Below are 21,250 nucleotides of genomic sequence, written 5' to 3'. Positions count from 1 at the left end.
CAAAAACTAAAGCTTTTTAACAGTCCCACAGAAACGTTATTAAGCCTTAATTGGCTTTGTCTGGGTGAGCTGCTTGTGTGAAGAGATTTCCACTTCACCCAGAGCCCCATAGTAAATATTGAATAATATTGAAATAGGCTTTGATATATCAGCATTATTTGTGTTGACAAATTGCTTCACATTTTATTTGTTCTCATTTTGGTTTGTTTGTTTGTTACTTTGTTTACCAATAAAATAGAAAGTTCTGTTTTGTTTTCCTGTTCCTCCCCTCTTGTATCATGATAATATGTTTCACTGAGTCTGCTATATTGTTTCTTTGTTTAATCTCCACTTGGTTTTTAGCAGCCAGCATTGCTGTTAGCCTTTTTACTACTTTCTGTGTGAACTGCATGTTTCAATAATCTTTCCCAGAAAAGACGAGGTCAAATCAGCTCCCCAGTGTTTCTCCTATCAGGACACCACAGGAGATCAGTACTTTCTCATGTCTACATGTGGTCTTTAAATTGTGTATTTGATCGATTTGTAGAATTTCCAATTGGCTGATAACAATGTCATGACCTCAAAGTTGAACCAGTCGCTCAGAGCAGCAGCTGTCTGGAGGCAACAGAGCACTCTTTTTCATTATCTATTCATGTCATATAGTTCCCTTGTTGCTCTCAGAAGCATGCCTACTTTAACTTGGGGCATGTCATCTCTCCCAACAGGAGCACTCAAGACAAGTGCACGCTGTGCCACCAAGGCCTACGCTACTTTTCCCAGATCTTTGCGCAGTATGGGCTCCTTTGCGTTCTCTGTCAGTCAAGCTGGGAATCTCATTGGAAAGTAACAGGCCTGTCTGTTCTTCACTCAATAGGAACACAAGGTTTACCAGCCAAAAAACAAGGCTTGAGGCTACATCTTGCAATGAGTGCAGACTTTCCTTTTTGTTGTTGTTTGCAAAGCTCGTATAAGGCTTATTCCATGTCTATTAAGATGTTTGTTTGACTCTAATCTAATGATGCAATGATGAAATGAGATGCTCATCAACGCAGGTACCTGTAAGCAGCTAGATATTATATATGTCAACAATAGAGCAGCTCTAGACCACATGTCTTTTATTCTCCTGCCTTTGGCTGCTTAGGCCGGGTACAGACTGAACGATTTTGGGGAGAGAGAGTAGGGAATGACATGCCGGAAAGGAGCCACAGGCCGGACTTGAATCCGGCCACCCGCTTGGAGGACCACGGCCTCCATAAATGGGCCGCATGCACTAACCACTGCGCCACCAGCGCCCTGTATAAAAATGCTTTTAATCAATTTTGTAAGACACTTAAATATAACAGTTGCAAAGGAGGTGAATACATTCTATAAGCACTGTATTTTATGATTCATGATTATACATATATTGATCAAAATTGAATGTGCCTTCTTTGTGCTGTAATACATCATAATTTTTATGATGTGTGAATCACAGTGTGCCTGTTAGTTATTGGTCATGAATATAGTCAGTGTCTCCTGTTCTTGCTCGGCCACACAATTTCTTCCTTTCCTCTCCATGGATGGACATGTTCTTTGTTCTTTCCTCCTGTCTGCTTCTCATTTTCACCGTGACCTTTTCATTGGGAAGTAAAGGGACAGTGAGTAAAGGAATGAATCAAATGGAAGCCAACGATGTGGCTGCAAATGGACTTAACTTTTTCATTATTGGTTAACGAGAAGTATCCTTAAAGGCTGAACTGCAATGAAAGGATTTTTGTTTTTATCATCGTTGCAGAGCCATTTTAATTGGGAGGGGTGATAGTCTTGCTCACTGTCAGTTTTGGTTTTGAAATGATTTCAAATGCACCAGGTGTTCCTTATTTTATTCCAATTAAAATTTTAGAAAGGAGGAGAAGGGGATTGGACAGTCATCATCTTTGCAGCTATGAACTGCTTCAATGATTACCTCAGATCCTCAACTGATCTTGAAAAGGTCATCCCTGCAGTTATTTCCTTTTGCAAAGGCAACTGCGATTCTTTTTTTTAAACTTTACTCTGCAGTTTATCCAGAAGCCAGGAGGTGGGATTAAAATGAAAGATCATGTTACCACCATCTTGACTTTTGAGTCTTTTTTTGTTTTTGCTCATTGTATTTCAAACAGCACATCTTTGCTGACAGTAGACCTATATGAAAGGTAGAATGAAAGAAATAAAAGCACTTTTTGAATTAAACAGTATAAAAAGTAGTTCCTTCCAGTTCTATTTTCGTGATTATATAATTCCTATACAAACGCTTAAATTAAAGCGTTTCTAGAAATCCAAAGCAGCATATATTATAGTTAAATGAATTACACAGTAGGAGAAGTACGCCTAAGACCAGCAGTTAACCTAAATTGTTGGAGTGCATTGTCCGACTCTCGTCTCTATTCATGAACGCTGCATTCTTGAGGTCACGTGATCAACTCGCTGACCAATCACGTCGCTGAAATGATGTGACGTCACGTGACGCCGGAGATTCAAAGTTGGCAGCAACGTTTCTGTTAAACACATTCACAGCTTACTGTTTTCATCCACTTTCTGTTGAAGCTTAACAAAAAGCTCAACAACTTCTATATATCGATGTTCTCAAACGAGTAAATTGGGTTTTCAGAACCAGAATGGAGGGCAAAGTTATCGGGCCGGGTCCGTACAGAGCAACAAAGCTGGTGAGTTTGTTTGTAAGTGTTGGCGGAAATGTAACATTGTGTTTAGCTTTATTTATATTTATTTATAGAATTTTTCACAGGTGTTATATGTGACTTTGTTAAGTTTTATCTTCAGATAAAAGACGTCTTTATTTATCCTAAATTCACTTGTCAACAAAGGTAGTTTATTTTAAGAAGAACTGGGCTAACATGCTACTACATTGTTTGGCTAGCTGTTGTAGTTTTTCGGTATCAAATTCCTTTACACCACTCTTTTGCTCGAAACCTGTTTTACAGAATACAACTGTATACATGATTTTTTTTAAATTGTAAAACTATTGTAACATGCAATACAATAATAATAGAGATGGTTTATCTGTATAGTAATCTATTTATTTCTGCACCTTATTTTTCTATGTAAATACTTGCTGCTGTTTTTATCCTGCACTACAACGAGCCAAATGTAACGAAATTTCGTTCTTATCTGCACTGTAACGTACAAGTTTGAATGACAATAAAGAAAGACTAAGTCTAATTATGTGTACTTCAGGATGTAGTAGTATTCTTATTGGAAAACTAGTTTCCCCCATCCTCTGCTATTTACATTTATCCCAACTAACCTTTTTCCTAGAACACATTATGACTTGTTAAAGTCAGCAAAGCACATGTTTTCTGATAAAGTTAATAATTTATGGTCCATTTTATTACACGGGGCCAAGCATGCCTCAAAAGTGAGACACCAGTGTGTACAGAAACAGGACCCTGCTACTGAAACCACTCGTATAAAGCCGGTCAGACATAATGAAAAAGACATAAATCATCCCTCCTAAAAAGAACAATGCAGGCAATACGTCAAAGTGTCTCTGTGACCTTCAGGGACATGAATCTAATCAACAGAAAAGGGCATGCAGATATTAACTCATTTAAATAGTTTCTAGAGTTAATTATTATTTTCAATTTGAAGTCTTTTTTAGGGTTTCGAGCAGCAATGTTGAGCAGCTTTTGCTTCACAGTTTGATGCTCTTCTTGGTTGTGATCACCTTGTCCAGCCTAATTCTGTCCCTGCTTTTATCTACCTTTTCATTTTTTCCTGTCAGGCTGTCTGTGTACTTTGTGAGATCTGATTATCCATCACCTCTGCACCATCCAAACACTGAGGACATAATGTTCTCTTTGTTGTGAAACCAGCCTATGTTATTTGTGTTAAGAGGATATTAGATTGGATAGAGTTATTTCAGAGCAAAACGAGGGAGAAAACAAGAACATGAGTCTTTTTTTTTTGTCTGCAGGTATTAATATTGCCCATGTCTTTGATCTTTCACATCAGCTTCAGGGAAATATTTTTAATTCATCTATCTAAAAAAAAAAGTGCTTTTATTTCTTTCATTCTACCTTTTCATCTCACCACATCATATGTCTCCCTGTCATCAGTGGAATGAAACCATCAAACTCTTCAGAGGAGGCATGCCGCTGAGAAGGCACTGGGCACACTTCCGCTACTTTGATTGCAGTTTCACAGGATCCGAGGCTGTAGATTATCTGCACGAGCTGCTGAGACGCAACTATAACTTTGGACCTGAGGTGACTCGCTACCAGACTCTGCAGCTGCTCAAGAAGTTTCTGAAGGCCCACGTCATTGAGGACATCAAAGGACGCCATGGGACAGAGGACTTTGAGGACAGCGGTCATCTGTACAGGTGAAGTACATTCTTTGTAATACTGTTTCATGTTGTGCCCTTTATAATATTTCACAATGTTTCCTCGGATGATATAGAAGTATGCTTTATCAGCATCAGCCGATACCGTTTTTGTTCGTATCAACACAAACAGAGGCACGAACTTGATGTTATATTTTAAGTGTACTGCAACTCCGTACGTTTACTTATATTTAATATTTGAATCCTGTCTTGCACTACCTGCAAATTAACCACCGCCCCTACCTCTGAACCAAAATACTGATTGGTAATTTCCACATTTTTTTTTTTTTTTTTTTTGTAAATTTTATTTCATTCAAACAAACAATAAAGTTAAGAAAAACAAACAAAATAAAATCTCAAATTTTGAATGAAAAGGAGCAGAAAGAAGACTAATCTTGTAATATCTGCCCCTCTTTCACAAAGCATTAATTAAAACAAAACAAAACACTTAATTCAAAAACAATTACAATAAATTGGCTGCAGGCAAACACAGCCACTGGCAGCCCCATCATAGGTCCTCCTTAACAATTAATTTTACACCGTACAAAGCATATCACAATCAATCTTTGTTACAGCATCACGAAACAGAACAGTACATCTCACTGACATATTTCCTCATCTTCATACAGTGTCCTGTTGAGTAAAGATAGGGCCCTGCTGCTTTTCAATATAGGAGGGGAAGTTACTTTTCTGTTATTTTATGTACTGATGGATACATCAGGAAATTGAGAAATCAGTGCTGTGAGCAGCTACTGGAGGGGACACATGCCGAGTTATTGTTAAACTTAAATTAGCTCAGCTTGTTGTTGTTTTTTTTAAGTTAGGATTTATTCAGCATTCTTTGTTAATAAGTTAATTTTAGGCCTCATGAGGCAAGACATGTTGTACAAAGAATGACTCAGAAGACGCAACAGAGTCTGCTGTACCATGCTATTATAAGATTTTTTGCCTTCATGTCAATGCTACCTGTATTTCCACACAATCGCAAAATATCAACAGAAGAACAGACAAATGTCCTGGGGAACAGAAAACACAATGAAGCCGCTTCATTACGTGCATGGAGATCGTACCGTTCCCATGCATGCAGTCTATGGCACTGTGCTGGTCTCAGGATATAAACATTACCATACCATTACAACTATGTTCTGCTGCACTCACACATCAGCAGTTACTAGGGGGGCTGGCAGGAAGACGTCTAGGTAAAATCATAGTGAAACATGTTGCTGTTTGCGTTCACACATGCAGCACACCAGGAAAACTTCAGAACCTTTCATGAGTTTTGAGCAAGTGTGAAAGCACTATTTACCATTTTCTGATTTCAAATCTAAACCCCCCCCCCCCCCCCCCTTCTTTTTTTCATCACACACTGGGTTCAGCCCTTTGACAGTGGATATGACAAACACATAGAGTAGAAGGAGGAAAGGTGGAGAGAGAACAGATGGAGCAACAGGTTTCTTCATGAACTTTATAAATTAACTTGTTTTATTTAAAGCCCAGTGTACACTGTACGACTGCATACAATTTTTGTCAAAATGTCAGCTCACAGTGTACGACTGAATCCTTCATGACGCTCACAGTTTCTTTCACACACTGCACTGTGTTCACACTGTAAGACCTCAATATTTAACGGAGCGCACATATTTTTTAAATCTTGTTTTATATCCATTTATTAGTTATCAATATGCATGAATCTGTAATATTTAATTCACAGTGATACGTTTCACGGCAGCTTAAACCTTACAATAACACACACACAACCTGAGTTTTATTATTAAAGTGTCCGGACTCCCAACATAACAAAAGAATATTTCTTGAAAAATAATTGAATGTACTCCCCCAGCCCCTGGGAGCAAAAAAGAGAAGGAGAGAGGGGGGGGGGTGTGAGCGAGTGGAATGCATCCTTACAGGCAGCGCAGATCCGTCCTAGGGCTGCTTTTGGGCAAAAAAATCTTGTGTGTATCCTGCAGTACATCAAATCTTTTTCGGGCTCTACTGGGCACCTCGCGTCCACACTGCTGAAATGTCAGCTTGCCTGTGTATGGCTGGCAGGTTAGTAATATGATAAGTGACATGATTTAAAACAGTAAAAACATGTGAGCCCAAAAATGTTTCAATGTCTGCTGAACAGCTGAAGCCCATGTTAACATGTTGGGTTATGAATGGTATACCGTGTAAAGCTGTGATAAGTGGTGATCAGTGTTTTAAGACCATTTTGGCTGAGTTGACTCTGAGCCTAAGCCAAGTCGTGCCCTAAACTTTGGCCAATTCAATACCCAAAAGGACAAATCCAGTCTGGCTCTACCTTGGAGTGGAAATGAGGCCTTAGATCAGGACTACTATAGTGCACTGTTGAAAGACACAAAATACTTTGTATAATTCATGTAGACTAATTTATGTGCGGCCGTTTTACTACAGCAGAGAATGAGCTTGTGTTATGTGTTCCTCTGTCCTGCGCAATGTCACTGTTCATGTGCTCATGTGTTTCTGCTGGGGGTGAGTTCCTGCTCCTGCTATTTTATTTTGATTGCAATGAGTAGGGTCAGCAGGTGTAGCGCATCCTTTCAACATAGTAAATAATTTACATTAGGTGGTCTTATGAAGTCAAAGTATTAGATTTAGGCTTAGTGATGAGATAATCGATAGATTACTCCATTACTAAGAGAATCCTTTATAGCAGAACTCATTGTTGCATGGTCAATGTTTGTCCTTTCCTCTTTGGCTGATCCCTCTGCTGTGGACTTCCCTCTCAGGTTCCCGACACTTTCTCCCCTGAAATCGTTTCCAACAAGGCCTCTGTTGAAGGACAGCAGTGACTTGCCCAGACTCATTCGGTGGGATGACTACGAAGAATTGCCTCAGCGGGAAAACATCCCACCTCAGAAGTCTGCTGTCATGGTGAGAAAGAACAGAGACATTTCTGCTCCTTCTGTGAGCTTACTTAATGCATGCTGCTTTAATTTCTTCAACATTGGGCAAACTTAATAGTATAATAGTAACTTAATATATATAAAAAAAGATCATCTTTCTTTCTAAAAAGCTAAAAGGAAAGTGTGGTGTAAAACATTCCAAACAAGCCTGACAGAAATGACTCCTTTACAATCTCCTTCATGATAGACCCAATACCAAAAGAGTATCACACCCTCTTTTTGTTTTCTTTTGAGACTGCCATTGTAGTTGTTTGTGTGTTGAACCCAGTTCTACAGCGTACATTTTGAAAGTGGTCTTGTGTTGAAGTCAATAACATTGACGTTCTTAAGTTGTGTGTTTTGACTACTGTAGTTATTTATATTGACGAAAGAGCATAACGGCCTTACATCTGACACTCTAACCTTTATTTTGTTACATTTCACATTTGTTAGTGCTGTGTTCACTCAGTCGAAGTTAAAGTAACTCTTTGATATTTCTATCTATATTTTTGAACAGACCTCAGATCTGTGGAACAAAAGGCACAGTGTAGCTATCGGGGATGTGCACGAATGCAAGCTCATACGGAGGAAGGAGATCACGCCCAAACAAGTGGACCACATCTGGAAATCAATAACAGTTGCACAGTATGTGACTACACACCTTTAACATTTCCTCTGTTCATTTGGTTTGGATACTTTGCTCTGGGATTATCTGTTCCCCTGTTTTTCTTGGTGGGGGTGAGGGCTATAGATCCACTTAGAAGAAACGACCAGAGTCTGCCCCCCCTCATCAGTGTTAATCTTCACACCATTTTCTAATTTAGTCATAGTCTCCTGACAAAAATGTCCTTTTATATTTAGTCAGATATTAGTAATTTGTTATTGATTTAATTTAGTCAATTAGGCACTGACTTAAATTGCACATCATTTTAGTTGTCGAAAATAGAAGTTATTTTAGTCAACAAAATCAGACACAAGCTTTTATTTTTATTATCAGAAGCTCCAGTCAGTGAGAGGCTCCAGGCTGCATATTGTTGCACTCACACACACACCTTTGATGAAGTCTGCTATGGTTTACAATGATTTAAGAACAGCTGAGGGGGGACGTGATAATCGTCACTTGTAATGTAGTTTTCGTTTCGTCAATTAAATGATGAATATGAAGTAATATTATTTATCAAATAGCGGAGTTTCGTCTCGTCGTCGTCATAGTTGACTAATTTAAAAATACCTTCGTCAACAAATATTTTCATCATTTACTTCGTTGAGGAGATTAACACTGCCCTCAGTACAGGATACATATTTAACAGTAATGTTTAATTGATCACATTGCCAGAGAGGGATTGAGCTTTCCTTCACAAATCCCCAAGTTCACTCCTGCCAGACTGTGTTGACAGCTTCTATGTATCAGCGTTTCTCGGAGATCTTTAATCCTATCATATATTTCATCACCTGTTCTGACTTTCTAAAAATGCTGAGCCCCTGAAAATTCAGAGCTGGAAAGCATGTAGGTTGTCAAGTCACAAGCTGCAGCACAACAACTTCTTCATAATTGACACTTTTCTTAAAGGACCACAAAATGATCTTGTAGCTATATTTGTCCACCTTAAAGACCCCTCAGACAGACACTTACTTTGTGAACCACTGCTAGATTTGATGCTAACTCTGTTGTTTTTAGTTTACAGAGAGTGTTGGGCCTACAGTCAATGGATGGAGTTTTAAACCACACACATGTGAATGGCAAGCACATCGTTCACAACGTGTTCAAGGTGAATAGGACGGGTATCGTTGTACTGGAGAATAAAGCAGGTACGATGGATTCATTCACATGTTAAGAAGAATAGTTTTTGGCCACGCCGGATATTTTTATAACGGAATTCAACTATTTTCTCTTGCCTTTCTAGAGGACATGCCGTATTGGGTGATTTCAGCCATGAAATGTCTCGCAAATTGTAAGTAATGCCATTTCTGCTCATTCTTCAAAAAAATAATGATGTTAGAGAAAAGGTACACATTTGCTTTATGACTTTTTCTTAAAGGGGTCATATTATGCTTTTTCTGGTTTTATATGCCCTTTAGTGTGTTTTCCAAGTGTCCTGTGCATGTTTAGGCACATCTATGTGCAAAAATTCAAAGTCCGCGGAAACGCAGCTTCTCCTACGTCCTCCTGTTAGCTGCAGCGTTAGCTGCAGCGTTAGCTGCATGTAACGCTCGGTTCTAGCCCCCCTTAAAAACTTTATCAGTGTGACGTCTTGTCAGTGAGCGCCTGACCAATTACGACAGGCCGACCAATCAGATCAGACTTGGCACACGTGGGGACTCTGAACGTGGGCACTTCAGAGCCTTAGAGAGAGAGTCAGAAGTGTATGGAAAGCCGATTGAAGGTTTAATAGATATCCTTGATCTCAAAGCTCAGTTTCCTGTACTAGTGAGGTCTTTGACCGCACTAGTTTACAAGTAGAATGTTGAAATTTGTACTAGTAAACTAGTAGACAGCAAAAATTCCTACATGTTAACTAGTAAGGTGCAAAATATCTACTAGTTAACTAGTACAAAAAATTGTGTGTCTACTAGTTAACTAGTGAGCCTAAACATGTTTACTAGTTAACTAGTAAGAGCCAAAATATCCACTAGTAAGCTAGAAAGGCATATATATGGACCATACTAGCTAACTAGTTAGGATAAAAAGTTTTTACAAGTTAACTAGTAAGAGCAGAAAGGTCGACTAGTTATACTAGAGATGGCTTTATTAGTCTTACTAGTTAACTAGTGCGGCTGTAAATGTTCACTAGTTAACTAGTAAGAGAACAAATTTTCACTTGTTGCACTCGTATCATTTTTACAAGTCGTACTAGTTAACTAGTGAGACTTAAATATTTTACTAGCAAACTAGCTAGATCTAAAATGTCACTAGTAACACTTGTTGCACAAAATGATAACGAGGAGGTGGGGGATAAGTGTGGATTGAGGCTTACGATAGGCTCTAAAAATCAAGAACAAAAATAACATCAAATCAGGACCCAGGATTTGGTTATAATCCCACCCATCGCATTTACATATTGCACACTAGTCAACTAGTTGGATTGCAGGATTAGAACTAGTTTACTAGTCGATATCTGTTTTCATTTTACTAGTTAACTAGTTAGACACAAATGCTAGTTAATCTCATAATGGTAACTAGTAACACTAGTGAAGATGTATTTTACCTTTCTAGGTCACTAGTAAGATAAAATGTGTCAACTAGTAACACTAGTTGGAATATTTTTAAACCTACTAGTTAACTAGTGAGGCTCGGAAACATTTACTAGTTAACATGTAGTAGCTAAAGTGTCAACTAGTCACACTGAGGGCGGTTTTAACCTTACTAGTAAAGCCCTATACAGTTTACGAGTAAACTAGTAAGTGCCTTTTTATCCACTAGTTACACTAGCTGGTGTCTTTTTGGCCTCACTAGTAAACTAGTTGAAGACTTTGTGTGGCACTAGTAAACTAGTTGCAGACAAAACATCATACTAGTGGACATTTGCTTTCGACTAGTAAACTAGTTGAATGATAACATTTGACAAGTTTAAATGCTGAACAGTTAAAACCCTTTACTAGTTAACTAGTTGAGCACAGATGTCAACTAGTAGTCTGATCTGTTGACTACTAGTTAACTTGTGACCGACAATATCTCTAACTAGTTAACTAATACTGCCAAAAAGACCCCTACTAGTACAACTAGTTTACATTTTGCTCTTACTTATTAACTAGTTAACTGTGTTTGGCCTCACTAGTTAACTAGCAAGGTCACACATGGTCTAACTGGTAAACTAGTGGATATTTTGACTCGTTCTAGTTAACTAGTATGCATTTAAAGCCTCACTAGTTTACTAGTAAGGCCTTGAAGACCAAAGTAGTGATACTCGTGTGCATTTTTCTTTTACTAGTAAAGATCTTGAGCCCTACTTGTTAACTAGTAAGGTCAATTAGACTGCAACTAGTGGTACTAGTGGCATTTATGCCCTTAATAATAAATTAGTTAAGCTTCTTGAACATCATTAGTTTACTAGTAAAGTCCAAATGCATTTTACAAGTGTAACTAGTGTACATTTGGTCCTTACTAGTTAACTTGTAAATGTCAACTGGCAGTCCACTAGCAGTACTAGTAGCACTAGTGGACTGCATGATAATGAAGCAGGCGGGACAAGGATTTTGATTAGGCAATGTCAAACCTGCATTTTTGCCAGCCTTAAAGGGCCAGCTCTGAATGGTACTTTGAGTTAAACCAGTACCAATTTCTGAAGGTTTGTTCATTTGTTTCAAGTAACATACATTAAAATGTATTTGATCATATGAGGAGTCATAAAATTAAGATACTACTTGCAAATGCCCACCAGATGGTGCTATACTTATATATGCTGCTAATGTGTACAGTACTACTACTAGTGGACATTTAGGCTCTTACTAGTAGCACTAGTGCTACCAGTGGACATTTAGGCTCTTACTAGTCGCACTAGTGCGACTAGTAGGTGCCAAAATGTCAACTAGTGGCACTAGTGCTAGTAGCACTAGTACCAGTAGTGGACTGCATGCTGATGAAGCAGGCGGGACAAGGATTTTGATTGGTCAGTGTCAAACCGGTGATTTTGCCAGCCTTAAAGGACCAGCTCTGAATAGTACCTTGAGATAAACTGTCGCTAATTTCTTAAGGTTTCTTTATTTGTTTTACGTTATATTTTCACAAAATGGTAACGCATTGAATGCCCTTTGGTAGAAATTTATGACCCATGCTCAAAACCAAATATGATATTACATTTTTGTTTATGTTACAGAGAAGTATTGATCTCTAGTCCAATCTTTATTTTTTAAACTTTGTTTTATTTGTTATAAAAATCACTAATGATTATTAATGATTGCAGTATTTGTGGGAAATAAAGCAATGACATGTCACTGAAATATATTCAAATATTTATACTTTTTAAATGTTTTTTTTTTCTTTTTTTTTTAAATATAGGATCAATTTCTTTTGTGTTCTTTCAAATGACAGCTGTTTTTATGTGAACTGGAAATAAACCTACTAGTGCAACTAGTAGTAACTAGTAGTACTAGTACTGTAGACATTAGCAGTATATATACGTATAGCCCCATCTGTGGGGCATTTGCAAATAGTACAATTTTTAACCTTCACTTTACATAATAACATTACATTTTTAGAGCTCATTTATACGATGGAGTAGAGCCATCTTAAAGAAAAAAAGAGAAAAACATTTGAGATTAATCTTGTATATGTACGAGAATAAACATGTAAATTTAGGAGAATAAAAAAATGATGAAAGGAGAACCCCTAAAGCATTTTCCTCTGCCACAAAAGAGATAATTTCATCCAAGTCAGTGGGGTTCTTTCTTCGGAAAACTACAGTTACTTCCAGTATATTTTCAGGGTCCTGATATTTTATGACAATGTGGTGATGATGATGTGCTGATAAAACATCTTATCGGATATATTTGTCAAACTGTTTTTACAGACTACACAAGGAAGGAGCCTATTTCCTTATTTGTCAAACCTTTACTATAACAAGATGCTCCACGTTTATCATTTTCGAAGAGGCGGCTGCTGCTCTTCTAATATAGACTTAAACAAGAAATTAATCTTGTACATTTTACTTTATTCTCATTACTTAACGATTTTAATCTCTAAATTATTATTATTATTATTTTTACGTGGCCCTAATCTTGAATGCCTTTATTTGTCTTAGTTTACCGACTGTAGGCCAAATTAAAACGTATTAAGTACAAGAACATAAATTCTGTATCAAGTTCCAGTTGTTTTAAAGTCCATAATTTTATCTCATTAACTTTTTTCCTTTTTAAGAACAGCATGAATTTGTATGAAATATTTACACATTCATTTTTAACTTACGATTGCACCTTGGGATGTTTTTTATCACTCTACTGACCTTAAGACATACTCTTATGTTTTCTGTAAATACTGTCTTGATGGGATAAAAAAAGGAAAAAGAAAATCATGAGAACAGTTCTAAAATGATCTTCTATCTTATTTTGAGTTTTAAAAAAACAATTATAACATTTAATATATATAATGTTCATGTTTTACTCTCCATGGAAAGTAGGGAAGAAGCAGTTGCTTCATAGCACTTGCTCCTTCTTACAAAGGGTTACATTTTTGGATGGTAGAGGTCTATATGGAGAACCAATGGTAAGGTACAGAGAATGCCCTGATTCCACCCACTCATTAGCATGTACTTCAACAAGTGTTTCTAGTACGCATTTTGGCTTTCACTAGTAGTACTAGTAAACATTTAAAACCGTAGTAGTTATGCCAAAAAGAGTACTACTAGTGTAACTAGTGACATTTTTGCTCTTACTAGATAATTAGTTAACCATTTTGAGCCTCACTAGTTCACTAGTAGGACTAAAATGTCCTGAACTAGTGTTACTAGTTGGCTTTTTGCACTAACTAGTTAACTAGTGAACATTAAGAGCCTCACTAGTAAACAAGTAAAATGTGTAACTGCATCACTAGTGATACTAGTGGACATTTGGGTCTTACTAGTTAACTAGTAAACATTTTTAGGCTCACTAGTTAACTAGTAGACACAAAATATATCTTACTAGTTAACTAGTAGATATTTTGCACCTTACTAGTTAACATGTAGGACTTTTTGCCTTCTACTAGTTTACTAGTAAGTATTTCAATGTTCTACTAGTAAACTAGTGCGGCCAAAGACCTCACTAGTACAGGAAACTGAGCTTTGATATCAAGGATATCTATTAAATATTCAATCGGCTTTCCATAGGAGTGAGCCAGTACATGAAAACAGACACTTTTTTCAAACTTTAGCTATTGTGAACATACTTTAGTAGGTACATAGATTAAATATATGAACCCCAAAAAGGGCATAATATGGGCTCTTTAAAAGAAACATGGATGCAGAGTCCAGGTTGTACACTGAAGCTCTAGCTATTATATATACTTATTTGAATGTGATGGTGCAAACATGTGACATCAAATCCAAAGGCCCTTTTTAGTTGTTTATGTGCGTGTTTTCACTAAGCACTGGGGTTAAATGTTTGTTCCAGACAGATCTGTACTTTTTGTGACATGTAAATATACAGTTGTCTTCTTTCCCAGGGCCAAACGGCAATGAAACCAAACAGCCAATGTACCCGGGTTTCGAGAGGGATGTGCTGAGAACAGTAGGAGATTACTTTCAGAGACTCAAAGAACCCCTGCTGACTTTCCATCTATATGAAGTCTTTGTCAACATTCTCAGTGAGTGCATCACGATGAGCTTCCACTGCTAATATTTCTGCTGTGCTTCTTCTGGTGTAGCCTGTGTTTGCCCCTCAGGAGCTGGACTCATATTATTGTTTTTCTCTTCATGTCTCTGCAGGCCTGCTACACAATCAGGAGGTGGCCACTGAGGCCCTTCAAGTCAGCAGTCTCTTACTGCCACCACCCAACCGAAGACGCCTCCAGCTTTTACTGCGCCTCATGGCTCGGGTCTGCCACAATCCCCACCTGCCTCCACTCAATGACACCATTGCTACCCGCACACTGGTACACAGAGCTGACAGTTATTTGCAATATCTCTTTGTGCTACTGCTTGTTATCTGAGGTCAAATAAAACTGGGAATTTGCGCAATTCAATAAATCAGCCTTGGAATATATAGGCACAACGTAATGAACAATCAATACAAATATTTTGCAGTCAACAAATACCTTTTAAAGCTTGTAAGATGCAGCGTGTTATATTGAGCTGCAGAGGTTTAGTTGGCCTTGGTTTGTTTGGTTTTTATTGGATTTTATCAAGGTGAAAGGAACACATCTGACACAGTCTCCCTGCAGGTCAAAGAAAAGAAAACATGCTGTTTGTCCAGAAACCTGCCCACCTGTTAATAAGACGAATGGATGCAGGACAGTGTTTTCATGGAGACCGAAAACCTCCAGTTTCTTAAAAATGATTGGAATAAAGAGTGGTAAACTTAAAACTTAAACTGCTCATAATGAGATTTATTGCATAATGATTGCTTTCGAATAAATCTATAGGAGTGTGCCTCAGGCTCTTCAGATACATGTAGCAGCATCAAAACATTCAGGCAGTCAGTAAGATAAATGTACACATTAAAAACAGCTCACGCCATGGTTCAGATTAAAACACAAAGTCTTCCCTTTCTTCTCTTGCGTCCAACTATGTGCAGCTTGCTGGTTTCACATACGTTAGCCGGGCTCACTGACCAATCAAGCTCCACTATATTCTGACGCTCTGGCATGTCAAAGAATACACTCAATATGTCAAAATCTGATCGGTGGAAGAATATTTAAACAATATTGCCCTTGTTTTCTCAAACTGCAGAAGGATTCACTTAATATTCTGAAAGCCTCAGGACAGATTACATTTTGACCTGGAGACAACACAGGGGCCAAATCTGATTGGATAAAAGAACGAAGATAAACCAATGCAAATTATTCTGACAATCAACAATACAAACAAAAATTAAGTGTTCAGAGGAAAAAAAATACATATGATGGCCCACCACTGATTTCATGCTCAGGCCAATCAGTCTGCTTACATACTAAATTCCAATATGAATAGCTTCATTAGGGCGGTGTTTGCTCCATCGCTTTGATGTTTTATTTGACAGATGCTCATCATAGTTTGTCCATCATCGATATTTGTATAAATGAGTAAAGGTGTGGGCTATAATTTCACATTGACCTCTAACATATCTCCTGTCTCTTTCCAGATGGTGCAGATGTTCTCCCACTGCGTCCTGGGCTCAGTAGATGAGATGGACCTGGACGAGCTGCTCGCCACTAAATTGGTGACCTTCATGATGGAGCACCACAACACCATCTTCCAGGTTCCTTCCAAACTGCGTCGCCAGGTTGAAGAGCACCTGTCCCATCTCAAAAGAGTCCAAGTTAGTACAAAGTTCAAATTCAGTTTATGTAATATTGATGCAGTGTTTCCCCACAGGATTTTAAGGAACTACGGTGGTGGGGGACACTGAACCGTCTAGAGGGGTCCGGGGTAATGCCCCCCCAAGGAGAAACCTTTGTGTATTTTAAAGTTTTGTGCAAAATTAAGAAGCTAAATGTATGAAAAACGTTGTTCTCTTTTAACAATTGTGTGCTCTAGTAGTAATTAAACACAAATTGTCAAAACATAACATCCAATGCCCATGGAAGTGTAATGCCTCTGGGCTTGGCCCATTGATGGAGACCCTCAAGCAGATAGCCAGGTTCTCTCCTTGGGTTAGGGTATACTGTTCATACTCCTCCTTTTAGTTACGATTATCGCTCCTCTCCAGCTCCACCCTCTTTCTCTACAACATGCAGTGTATTATAAATGACGTTAGCGGGGGGATGCTGGGAGTTCTATTTGATGATGTCATACTATTTGCTGCTGCAAAAGCACATTTTATTAATGAATTGTAATGTAAGTATTATAAATACAGAGTATTAACAGAAGCTCAAACAGATTGAAGAACATTTTAACAGACATCAAACCTCACACTGAAGGTTCAGACGTGTCTTGTGACCAGATTATAGAACAGTTAAATAAACAGAGCAGGGAGGGTGACGTGCAGACGCACAGACAGATGAGCTCTTCGTCCACTTACATTGTGCAGTGGCACCGACTCGCTCGCTCGTGTAGCTCTCTCCCCCTCTCAAGCGTGCATCTTTTGCTTTAAATGCATGTTTTTGACATAATGAAGGTGAGAAGCTTTTGAAGGTGATATAATCTTTAGACTAGTAAATAAACTAAAGGCGAAGTGGATTTGTTCCACTCTGTCAGAAGTTCTTCTGCAGTTTCTGTAAGAATATTCAGCTAGGATTTCAAAATCTAGGGAAACAAATAGGTACGCTGCTTTGTCTGACAGGATGATCAAACGTCTTTGATTTCCTGGATTGCTTTTAAAACCTCCGACACACCTCAATGTGTGCGCATCAACTGAAAAGCTCCGAACAGCTGTGAGTTGTAACACTCTGCAGGAGGTTTTATAAACAAGGTACCTACTGTTTTAGTTGATGGACATAAAATGATAGGCCGTCACAGTCTCGGTAATTAATGGGAAAAACTGATGTAAAAAGCTTGGATTGCTTGTAAAGACAGAAAAAAAAGACATTTGTTATTATATAACTTTTACCAAACTACATTCACTGCAACTCAAATATTTTGGTGAATAACACGTCTGCTGTAATCTCATGAAGTAACACACAACTTTCATTTAGCTTATGCATGTCTATGTGTGCATTGGCTGCCCTGCAGGGGGCAGAAAAGTGCTGGCAGTGCGTTCAGGAGCACTTGCATGAAGCGCTCGTGTGCTGAGAATAAAAGACAAATAACAAACGGTGCACGTGCGTTCAGGGAATTATGTCTTCAGTCTGTGGAGCGACCACGGCGCTCTGTAATGGAGTGTGTCTTCGTTTACAGCGACTACAGCAGGCTGTAATGTTACTCGAGTGAAGCTACTGATTGTTTTCACACACAGCCGCCAGCTGTCACCTGCATGAGAGCAGACGAGATGAGAGTGATCAAAAAAATAAATACACTGACTGACATCAACGCTTTGCGACCAGTTTCTGTGTGAAAGTCAGTGAATGTGGTATAGCATTCATGGTCTACATGGCACTACATAACTGCTGTCTTCTTTTCACTCAGTCTCTGTCCAGGGATTTAGCGGTAGTTTTTATTACTGGCTACAGCATGTTTCTAAATGTTCCATTGATCCGCAGGTCACTTACAGCCTGAACCTTGGGGGGGTATTCTGAAATGAATCACGGCTCAAAAAGTCTGTGATGGTGGTCTGATCTCACTGCATCTTAAATCACATTGACATGCACCAAGTTTTTCTGCCTTACCGTCTTCCTCCCAGAGTCCAAGTGAGAGCCATATCTGTGCATCATTTGTGGAGATAATGTTCCTGATTGGTTCCATGTTCTTACCAAGCTAAAGTTTGGAGAAGAGGTGCAGTCAGTTTAGATATTTAAAGCCACATAGAGACTTAAAGTACCTTCTTTGATTTATTGATGGAAGTGGAAGACATGTTATGTTTGAGTTGGAACCACATGTGAAAAAAAATACCTCTTGGAATTTGCTTTATAGTCAAATAAGTAATTTTTCAAAAGAGAACAGCAGTATTGTTATTATGATAATACTGGAAACTGTCAGTATTATTAAATGAAAGAAAGATTGCTTACATGAATCTAATATTTCAAAACAATACTGTCACTGTGCACGGAGGATCTATGTTTCTGTATCTGCTTTGTTAGATAGAAAAACATTTCAGAATCAGGACTACAGTCTTAAGGACATTGTATTAACATTTCTTTCCCACTAACACAAGGTTACGCTGTGTTTTCAAAGAGACCCTAAAGACGCTGTACTGTAGACGTGTTTCTTTGAATAAATCAAGGAAATGCAACTTGTGTTCCCTTGAGCTTGGGATATGCAGACTTACATTATAGATCGAAAACATTGTGAATGAAACACAGGAAAAGGCAGTGGGGGGATTACATGCGGATCATCAGCATTGTTTGGAGTTGTTTGTAAATCTTTTAGGAGCAGGATTGAAGCACTTTCATACTAATCATTAAAAATGATGCATCAACAGATGTGTTGATGCAGAAAAGGACAGTGTACAGTTGGTAATTATTGATGTGTGCATATGTTTCCTTTTGGCAGGAAATATCAGAATATGTAGAACACAGACTGCATTGGCAGTCAGCATTGTTTGTCCTCCAAATGAAGGCCTGATGGATTGAATTATTTCAGTCAACATTGGTCGTCTAAGCTTATACATCCCACACTATGGGCGGGACTGAAAACATGTTTGTTTTGTTTTTCCTGAGAATGGAGAATTTAGTTTAAAAAATGTTTAACCATGAGAGACTTCTATTTCCTCAAAAGAACATTATTTATTCATGATGCTGCAGCAAAAACAATATACTGTACATTTCTGCACTTTCTCTTTTTTAATTTATTCATAAATAAAAAGAAAGAGTGCACACAGTCATATTAATATAGCTTCTTGTTTTTAAACACGTGAATCTGAAAGTATGTACATTCATCTCCCCTTTCCCTTGTTTCTTCCATTAGATCAAATACGCAGGTTCAGACACAGACTTCAGTTCATCTCCAGCCTTTTGTAAGCAGATCAGCAGGGTTGAGTCAGAGGAGCAGAAGGTGATTGGAACACAGACCCCCCTGCAAGAGCTGCTCGAAGGCCTGATTGCAGACAAAGAACTACCTGCCAAGGACAAGAAGAAACGGCTTAAACAGGTACAGCTGTAATGACTGGAAAAGAGAAACGTCACTAAATGTTCGATCTTGGATCTTCTTTTTCTCTCTCTATAAGTTTGTGTGGGCAATTACAGCAAAATGGGACTAAAAATCTGTTATAAAATGAACCATTGCCACAGATGTGTTATAGTGTGCTTGTTTATGTACAAAGTCTTGTATTTCTTGTGTTTCAAGAGTCATCAAAGTGAAACATATGACAGTCAGAGAGTAATGTATTTCCTCCCCTCTGCAGTTCCAGAAGTCGTACCCAGAAGTGTACCACCATCGATTTCCCACCGAGGAAAGCAAAGCTGCTGTCATACCTGAGAAAACTCCTCGGCCCAAACCTCATCTCATGTTCTTCAACCTCAAGAAACCCTTCCAGCCCTTTCAGAGGAGCTGGAGTTTCAGGGCCTAATCTCTCTCTCTCTCTCTCTCTCTCTGACACATCTGCACTACAGGCTACATATACCACACAACACCAGCGCTATGAGACAAGGAGCACTGAGGCTGTAATGGTACAGTGGACACTTCTTAAACACCATTTACCACTATAGCCTGTTTCAAAATAATGACTTTGACTTTGTAGCACTGTTAAGATAAGTTTATAACTAAAAGGCTCAGTCAGCACAAATACACAACAACAATAATAATAACGGTACATGTCAAATGATATCTAGCTGAGATCTAGATAGCCGCTAAATATTTTTAATTACATTTTAAAGCTTTATCTGAAAGTATTAAAATAAGAAGAATACATGTTGATGGCTGAACTGACCCTTTAAGAACAAAAACTAACTCACAGTAATGGTCCAAAACTTGAACAAAGAATAGAAAACTTAAATCCACTAGCACTAAAAAAACACTGATGGTTCTTAAAATAGAAATAAATAAATAACAGTTTAATGTGTTGCTGCGTCTTCCTAATAAAAATACTGTACATTACAGTAGAAAGGTTTAGGAGTATTAATGGCTCGTTGCGGATTAATTCTATACCTGAAACTAAAATGAATGAAATGCATTTCAAAAGTATTAATAGACTATTAGATGTTGCCATTTAAGTGTGTGAACGTAATCATGTTCCATTGTTGAGGCATAGTTTTGTACACTTTGAGTAATGTTCGGATGCATTTCACCGTGTTACGATTCGCCTTCAAAAAGATGATGTCATTTCATGATTCATGTTATATTCTGCTGCATTTCATTTTTAAATGTGCTTGATAAAGTGGAACGGGTCATTATGATAATGAATCTAGGCAGCTTAGAGCCTAACCTTAAAATATCAATGAACATATCGGGGGTCTGCTGAGAAAAGGGGTGGGGCTTGTTACATAAAAAATAAAGCTCTTCATGAGCTGAGGTCACCATTTGATATGGAACTACAACTATCACAACAAAAGAGGGACAATGTACTTAGTCAAGATTTCATTTGTAGATGATTTTTTTTTCTGTAAAAAGAAATCTAAAAAAAAAAGAAGGGAAATCTGGTCCCAGCCCTTCTCTCTAAACCCTCCCCACACCTTACTTGAAAGCTCCTTTAGTATACGCACTCTTAAAACGACTCATTTCATGTTTTGACTTGTTGATTTTATTCTGTATATAAGAACTATTTGTCTTGATTGGTACATATTTCAATGTTTAAAATACTCTTTCACTGTTTTCACTGCATTCTGCTGCTCTTTCACGTCAATCAGGATGTTTTTCACTTAATT

The 21,250-nt window shown here is 38.1% G+C and overlaps 1 protein-coding gene across 1 annotated transcript; it reads left to right on the top strand.

Moving 5' to 3' along the window:
- Window positions 1-2,491: 2,491 nt before the first annotated feature.
- depdc1b (DEP domain containing 1B) lies at window positions 2,492-21,015 on the top strand. Its single transcript, XM_061051138.1, has 11 exons — window positions 2,492-2,663; window positions 4,074-4,339; window positions 7,090-7,234; window positions 7,763-7,890; window positions 8,924-9,054; window positions 9,150-9,197; window positions 14,381-14,521; window positions 14,643-14,809; window positions 15,997-16,173; window positions 19,356-19,538; window positions 19,792-21,015. The coding sequence occupies exons 1-11, from the start codon at window positions 2,616-2,618 to the stop codon at window positions 19,954-19,956; spliced, it is 1,599 nt and encodes a 532-aa protein (XP_060907121.1). The 5' UTR covers window positions 2,492-2,615; the 3' UTR covers window positions 19,957-21,015.
- The last annotated feature ends 235 nt before the right edge of the window (window positions 21,016-21,250 follow it).

Source organism: Labrus mixtus, chromosome 11, assembly GCF_963584025.1.
Source record: "Labrus mixtus chromosome 11, fLabMix1.1, whole genome shotgun sequence".
Taxonomy (NCBI): domain Eukaryota; kingdom Metazoa; phylum Chordata; class Actinopteri; order Labriformes; family Labridae; genus Labrus; species Labrus mixtus.
The sequence above is the reverse complement of the archived record's forward strand: the minus strand, read 5'-3'. Positions and strand labels throughout refer to the sequence as shown.

Excerpts from the sequence above, each read along its gene's own strand:
- depdc1b (XM_061051138.1), top strand. The coding sequence starts at position 2,616 with ATGGAGGGCAAAGTTATCGGGCCGGGTCCGTACAGAGCAACAAAGCTG. Across the intron at positions 7,235-7,762 it reads CTCAGAAGTCTGCTGTCATG|ACCTCAGATCTGTGGAACAA; the intron begins GTGAGAAAGAAC and ends ATTTTTGAACAG. Across the intron at positions 14,522-14,642 it reads AGTCTTTGTCAACATTCTCA|GCCTGCTACACAATCAGGAG; the intron begins GTGAGTGCATCA and ends ATGTCTCTGCAG.